We start from the raw sequence: 8,167 nt of genomic DNA on the forward strand, positions 1-8,167 counted from the left end.
TATTGTCAGTTTATAAATAGATGATGAAAATTTCAAGGCACTGAGATAGACCAAAAGACAGTAAGGCTTTGCCAGTACTAAAAATAAAGCCTGCATCAACTGATAAACTGCTTTGGGAACTGCAGAAATACGCAGCTTGGGAAAGTTCAGTGCTGAAATCTGTTCTTTACTCACTTTCCGTTCACTGGCAGTGCAAAGCAACAAAGAATCCTTTCAGCTTTCTTCCAGCAATGGAAGGAACAGCCCTCAGACACTGGATGGAAACTGCTACACACTATCAGAAGCAGTTTGCTGAACAAGGTCAGAAAATATGCAAGCTGGTCCACACTTTGTATGCTTTACTTGGGCCATCCCAAGCCAAACAGGAGAGGCATGCAGCACAGAGAGGGTTGGAAGTTCTGCACAGTCTTACAGAGGAAGACAACAGGCTCAACTTCCAGATCTTACTGGATATAGTGCAATTCCACCCAGAAGATACAATAATTCAGATTCTCAAAGGCTGGCTCCTGATCAAACCTCAGCATGGCTGCAGGATGGATGAACATGGCTTTGTCTCAAGAGGTTTCACTAGAACCTACAAATTGCCAGCTGGAACTCATGCTCCGGATTTGTCTGCTGTCTACTTGTATGATGGCAGTTTAACCGTGGGATTGAAAGATGTCATAAGAACCAAGTAAAGCTTTAGTTACTGCTAGCAGAGGAGTATTTGTCATAATATATCTATTATAAATGCATTAAATATAGATTTACCTGTAAAAGCTTCACATTTACAAAGGACAAAGCAAAGATTTATGTATAAATTCTTTGATTATGTAAATCACATTTTAGGTGTTTACCTTTTTTTGTTATGAATTGTACACTAAGCAGGCTTATTTTCGAAAGAGAAGAGCGCCCATCTTTCGACACAAATCAGAAGATGGGCGTCCTTCTCACAGGGTCGCCCAAATCGGCATAATCGAAAGCCAATTTGGGGCATCCTCAACTGCTTTCCATCGTGGGGACGACCAAAGTTCATGGGGGGGGGGGGGGTGTCGGAAGTATAGCGAAGGTGGGACTGGGGCGTGCCTAACACATGGGCGTCCTTGACTGATAATGGAAAAAAGAAGGGCGTCCCTGATGAACACTTGGGCGACTTTACTTGGTCCATTTTTTCTTACAACAAAGCCTCAAAGAGGTGCCCGAACTGATCAGATGACCACCGGAGGGAATCGGGGATGATCTCCGCTTACTCCCCCAGTGGTCACTAACCCCCTCCCACCCCCAAAAAACCTTTTAAAATATTTTTTGCCAGCCTCTATGCCAGCCTCAAATGTCATACCCAGCTCCCTGACAGCAGTATGCAGGTCCCTGGAGCAGTTTTAGTGGGTGCAGTGCACTTCAGGCAGGCGGACCCAGGCCCATCCCCCCCCCCCCCACCTGTTACACTTGTGGTGGTAAATGTGAGCCCTTCAAAACCCACCAGAAACCCACTGTACCCACATGTAGGTGCCCCCCTTTACCCCTTAGGGCTATGGTAGTGGTGTACAGTTGTGGGGAGTGGGTTTTGGGGAGGTTTGGGGGGCTCAGCACACAAGGTAAGGGAGCTATGCACCTGGGAGCAATTTCTGAAGTCCACTGCAGTGCCCCCTAAGGTGACCGGTTGGTGTCCTAGCATGTGAGGGGGACCAGTGCACTATGAATGCTGGCTCCTCCCACGACCAAAGAGCTTGGATTTGGTCGTTTCTGAGATGGGCGTCCTCGGTTTCCATTATGGCCTAAAACCGGGGACGACCATCTCTAAGGTCGACCTAAATGTTGAGATTTGGGCGTCCCTGACCGTATTATCAAAATGAAAGATGGACACCCATCTTGTTTCGATAATACGGGTTTCCCCGCCCCTTTGCCAGGACGTCCTGCGAGGACGTCCTCAGGAAAACTTGGGCGCCCTGTTCGATTATGCCCCTCTAGGTGCTAAGCAACTATATATTAATGTACATGAATCAGCCTGTTTATAAGAAAAATATACATAACACTATCACAAGCTATGTTTAAATATTATTTTGAAATAAAAGAGATATGTCTAAATGGACTAGCCTAGAGGTTAGAGGGGGGAAGAGTAGCCTAATGATCAGAGCAGTGGGCTGAGAACCAGGGATGCTTCCAGTGATGTTCCTTGTGACCTTGGACAACTCATGTCGCCCTCCATTGCTTCAGGTACAAGGTTAGGTGCTTATTTACTAAGTTGCACTAGGTATTTAATGAAGCTTTTAAAGCATGTCCCCTAGCACTGAAATTCATAGTAGGAAGCATGTGTAGGTGGGGACAACATCTTGCAGTTACCGCAGAGGTAGAGTTACTATACATCCGGTTTTACCCGGACATGTCCTCTTTTTGAGGACACGGCCGGACAACTGGGTGGGTTTTGCCAGCCTGCCCGTTCGTCCAGATTTGTGATGGGGCTAGGGTGTCCTAGCCTCTCCTCCCCTTACCTTACTGTACTGCCCTAGTGGTCTAGTGACCTCTTCGAGGCAGGAAAGAACCCCTCTTTCCTGCCCGGAGCGGCAGCAGACTGTTTCTTGCTGCCTCCGATCCCGGAGCCGATTCAAAATGGCTGCCAAGAGTTCAAGTGGCGGCCTCGCGAGACTTCTGCAGAAGTCTTGCAAGGTCACTCTCGGCAGCCATTTTGAATCGACCACCAGGGCAGTACAGTAAGGTAAGGGGAGGGGATAGGAGGATAGGACACCCTTAGGGGTGTAACAGGGGGGCGGAGTGGGGGACATGTGTCCTCTTTTTTGGGGGAGCAAATATGGTAACCCTACGCAAAGGTGTTATCGTGTGTTAACTGCTAACACAGTAGATATTTGTAGTAATGATCATAGTCTGCTTTAACTGCCTGGTTGAAACACCAAACTCCACCCAGCTCCATCCCAGGGATTGCCTATTTCATGCACCTATAAGAGTATATATGATTGATTTCTGTGTCTATTTTTATATCCGTATGTGGCAGCAAATTTTGCATTGCTGGTCTTCTATGTGTATGTAGTGGATCTCTCAGAATATGATGCTGGAAGTGGACCCCAGAGATCCACTCACAGCCGGAATTATTGACATCTGTGGCCAGGGCCAGCTTAACATATGGACCAGTGGGCCGATGCTCAAAACGTAACGCTGGTGCTAGAGACAATTAACACTGGCATGAGTGCAAAATGCTCAGAGGGCTCTAGCATGGGAGACAATATGTGCACCAAAGATTAGTGCAAATAACATGCAAATGTAGTCAAACGAATATTAATGAGGTCATTTCCTATTCCCTCCCAATGTTCAGAAAACAGCAAACAAAACAAAGCCACCTTACCACTGAAAACCTAACGCCAGTTTGGAGCAGGTGTTTGACGAGAGGATTGCTCATGATTCTTTCTTTAAAATCTGCCGGCATTGATTTATTTTGGAAGTGAAAGAAAGCCCGTTCAAGCCTGTAAGTGCCGGTACTAAGAAATAAATATACGCAAGTCTGAGCGAAGCAAAAGTAAAAGCACACATTGGCGCCTGTTTTCTGCGCTTAAATATTAGCCTTCCAAATAAAAAAAATTGAAAAGCTTATATTTAAAGGTGAAGAAAACAAGTGCTAATGTGTGCTTCGCTTTCTGGTTTGCCTGATGCATGCACACAAGATCAGAGCTTACCGCAAAACTCTTCTGTGCATGCGCCAAGCACATTCCCCCCCTTGCTTTTACTTTTACAGTGCACATATAATTTGAATACCATTTCCTTTGAGCACTGGCAAGCTAGTTTTCTGCACTGTTCCAGTGTTATGGGTTCTGCACTGTTGGTTTTACCACAGCCCCTCTTTTGACATAACTTCCTGTATCCACAGGGGTGTGGCAGGGGGAAGATGCAGGAGACCAATGCGGGAAGCGTTAGCTGAAACGCAGTCGGTGTTCAGGAGGGAGAAATTACCTTTGTGTTTCTCCATGACCCTTTCCCTGAGATCAGCAGGTCAGGCAACACCTAAGACTTGGGCCCTACCTCCCATCTCAAGAACTCAGTACTCGCCAACTCCGCAAATCCACAGCATCCAATCCTTTCCTGGATAAGGATAATAGACTGGCAGCAGCTTCACACTGTTTCTCTCTGATGGTCTGGATCAGACCTCCCCACTGATTTATCCCTCCTCTTCTCTCTGGCACTCTTGTGCCTCAGGAGACAGCTGTGGATCAGACTGCAACCATTGACCAGTGTGTTCTTTTTGGGAACAGGCCTCTCCTTACAGTGTACACTAGGGAGCAGTTGTGGACTAGACTAGCAATCTCTGTGTATTCTCTTTCCCCTTTAACCTCCAGAACAGGGAGACAAGATTCAGATGGCCCTCAGGATGGAGTAATCTATTTGCTATAGTTCTACATCTCTCCTTGTTGGACTTCCCCTACAGAAGGAAGACCCAAACTTCTCCTTTATCTCTAGATTGTATAATTCCCTTCAAAAGGTTCAATTTCAGTGCTATTGTGCTACTTGACTGTACCATCCAGGGCCGGTCTTAGGGCGAGGTGACCAAGGTGACCGCATAGGGCCTCGCGCTCAAGGGGGCCCCGCGCAGCGCACCTGAAGTCGCCCGCCCAAGCTCCAGTCCTCCCGCCCTCATTTTGAGGACGGGACCAGAGCTGAGCGAGGGAAGGGAAAGGAAGGCTCCCGAAGCGCCGCCCAGCAGCTCGCACGCTTTTCACGGCTGCTGCTACTACCTGCCAGCCGCTCCAACGTCGACGACGAGGTAACTTAAAATTCAGAGGGAAGGGGGCCTTGGAGATGGGTGGGAGGTGGATGGGGGCCTTGGAATCTGGTGGGTGGGAGGGAGAGAGAGAGAGACTGGCCAGCCGACCTTGGAGCTGGGAGGGAGGGGGGCCTTGGAGCTGGGAAGGAGGGAGGGAGCTGGGTCTTGGAGCTGGGTGGGGGGCCTTGGAGCTGGTGGGAGGGAGAGAGAGAGAGAGACAGGCCTTGGAGCATGGAGGGAGGGGGGCCTTGGAGCTGGTGGGTAGGAGGGAGAGAGAGAGAGAGAGAGAGAGACCGGCCAGCCGGCCTTGGAGCTGGGAGGGAGGGAGGGAGGGAGGGAGCTGGAGAGCCCTGGGGATGGCCCAGGAGCTCGGAGGGAGGGGTGGCCGCCCTGGAGCTCAGAGGGAGGGGTGGCCGGCCCTGGAGCTAGGGTGGGGGCGGGGCTAGGATGGGGCCCCATCAGATTGGTCTGCATAGGGCCCCGCACTTGCTAAGACCGGCCCTGGTACCATCTCCCTGTTTAGATTTGATTGGCCTAGAATGTTCCTCCTGCAGCTGCAAGGAAAGGCACATTTTGGCAGTCTGAGCACGTAAAACTGGTTGACACATGAAATGGGTAATTTTATAAAGCTGTTTTTGGGTGTATGTGGTTTGTTATAAAATTCTGACTGTTGTAAAGGAAGTGCATTGACATGATGGTGCATACTTTGCCAGCAGGAATGTACAGGGGTAGAGCTTGGAAGGAGTGTAGGTAGAATTTGCAACTGCATGCCTAGATTATAAATAAATCTAATATATACACATATAACCACCCCCCCTTGTAGATGGGTTTTATTAAGAAATAAGGGAAGAGAAGAAATCCTGGTAAACTGCTTTTAAAACACAAACAGGTTTATTCTTTCTGAGTTCATAACTATCAGTTTGCTGGCCTTAGCAGAGCTGCGCAGGAATGTGCTGAACATTGTTACATTTGCATGAGGGGGATGGGTCCCACAGCGCTGCCTGTATGCAAATGAGGACAAACAGATAGGTGGTTGGGAGCATTTCCACATACTTTGAGATTAATTCACTGAAGGGAATAAAGCTTGAGGGTCAAACTATACCTACACACTGTATGGAGAAAGCTGAATTAGAACGAGGGAACTGAAAACCTGCTCCCCATGAGTTTAGGGGAGAGCAGATTGGTAGCGCCAGTGCCGTAGCGAGGGCGGCTGACACCCGGGGAGGGTCGCAGCTGCGCACCCCCCTTCAGCGCGCACCCTCCCCCCCCGGAGTGCATTCTTACTTGAATTAGGAAGCGAGGGGCGGGCGAGAGGGCCGATCCGCCCCTGAGTGCACATCGCTGGGAGCTGCGGCGGCTCCGCTGGTTCCCTGCTCTCTCTGCCCCAGAACAGGAAGTAACCTGTTCCGGGGCAGAGGGAGCAGGGAACCAGCGGAGCCGACACCCCCCCCCAGCGGCGTGCACCCAGGGCGGACCGCCCCACCGCCCCCCTTCCTACGCCACTGGGTGGCGCGTTGGGAATCTTTGAGAGAGTTGATTAGCTTTTAGAGGGAATTTTGTCTCATGCTGAACTATCTCTGATGGTTCTGGCTGGAATAGGAGATAGCCCTTTGGTGAGGAAAACCTGCTATTGGTGCTTACAGAGTGTTATTAAGAGCTGGAAACTCTGAATCCAAGCAGGGAGAGTACTCACAGAGCAGGGGCGTAGCCAGACCGGCGAGAAGGGGGTCCAGAGCCCGAGGTGAGGGGGCACATTTTAGCCTCCCCGGCGCTGCTGAACCCCCTGCCATTTTTGACCCCCCCCCCCTCCGCCGACGACCCTCTTGACCCCCCTCCCACCACCAACCTTCCTCTGCCGTCGCTGTCGGCTACCTTTGCTGGTGGGGGACCCCAACCCCTGCCAGCCGAGGTCCTCTTCTTCCGGCGCAAGGCTTCATTCTGTTTCTGTGAGTCTGACGTCCTGCACGTTGTACAGCAAAGGTAGGGGTCCCCCGCCAGGAAAGGTTTCTGTGAGTCTGACGTCCACTCACAGAAACAGAACGAAGCCTTGTGCCGAAAGAAGAAGACCTCGGCTGGCGGGGGTTGGAGTCCCCTACCAGCAAAGGTAGCCGACGGTGGTGGTGGGGGAGGGGGCCAGTGCCACAGAGGCTCTCTTGAAGACAAGCAGAAGCCTTTGGGAACAGCTCAAAGCAGAAGAGGCAGCAGCCCTTAGCAAAAGGCTCAATGCAAAGAAGCCTCAGGGCAAAATAAAATGGCCTGCGTTGGCACTATCGGTGTCTAGGGCCATAAGAGCAGAGGTGGCCCTCTAGCGGGGAACCCTGAAACTTGCTTCACAAATGTCCTCTTGTATGTGCATTCTGGAGATCAGGTCCTTCCTGCTCTGGACCTGTTTTTCCCCTGTCTTGGGCATTTATTTCTACTGGCTGAACCACACCCTCCTGGCTGAGCTCTCCAGACCTAGGCTTCTTAAGGTGGTTCTGTGAAGCAGTATGCTTAAAGGGGACTGATATCTTTCTATATACTCCCTCATAGCCCCCTTATAAAATTGCCCTCCACATTTTCAGAATGAAATGGTGTCCTTCAAACTAAATCACTTAAAAATTGACTCCCATAATCTATAAAAAGCAGCCAGATTTTACTGGTGTATTGTTTGTATCAAATGTGTAAGGCATCTGGCAATATTTTCCATGGCTGTCATTTCCCACACTTTGGCAAGTCTCATAGACTGGCTTGGAATTATTTTTGTTTTCAGACCTGAGCTGATGAAATTCTAGCTGCTGACAGCATACTGTATATTGACTTATGACTGAGAAATTAATGAAATAACATGCCATAAATTCAGCAAAAAGATCCAAGGGGAGTGATTGAGGAGGGCATAAGGAATTTTATTCATTGTATTTTTTTACTGTTTTCCAGTGTTTCAATCTGGGGACAACTCCAGCATATATGAATAAAGCTGCTACCATTACGCATGGAGAGGACAATTTTCAGTGGGCATGCAGTTCATCTGCTCCACCCTGGCTCTGCTTCCAGCACCACCCCTTTTCCCTATGAGGAAAGGTATGCATGCTGTGTATAGCAAGGGGGGAGTGCAATTTTCAGTGGATAAACACCTGAAAGGAAGTTGCTTTATTCACTAAACAGTCACCTTAGGCGGTCTTTTTCAAAACGGAACTACATCCGGCTCAATGCGGCCGCCAGCGGTAGCTCCGGTTGAAGTGTGCGCCATTTCCGGTGTTCCGAGAAATTTTTTTCCTCTAGTGTGGCGCTAACCTGGCGGTAATCAGGCGTTGCTATGCGCTGCCGGATTACCGCTGGGTTACTGTGGGAGCCTTTAACTCAACCTCAATGGGCAGCAGTAAGTGCTCCCTGCCATATGGTCACACGGTAAGAGTTCTTACCATGTGGCCATTTGGTTTTTTT

General features: G+C 49.6%; 1 protein-coding gene across 1 annotated transcript; it reads left to right on the plus strand.

The window, feature by feature from the left end:
• Positions 1–230: 230 nt before the first annotated feature.
• HSPB3 (heat shock protein family B (small) member 3) lies at positions 231–677 on the plus strand. Its single transcript, XM_030192268.1, has one exon. The coding sequence runs from the start codon at positions 231–233 to the stop codon at positions 675–677; it is 447 nt and encodes a 148-aa protein (XP_030048128.1).
• The last annotated feature ends 7,490 nt before the right edge of the window (positions 678–8,167 follow it).

Source organism: Microcaecilia unicolor, chromosome 2 (genome assembly GCF_901765095.1).
Source record: "Microcaecilia unicolor chromosome 2, aMicUni1.1, whole genome shotgun sequence".
Taxonomy (NCBI): domain Eukaryota; kingdom Metazoa; phylum Chordata; class Amphibia; order Gymnophiona; family Siphonopidae; genus Microcaecilia; species Microcaecilia unicolor.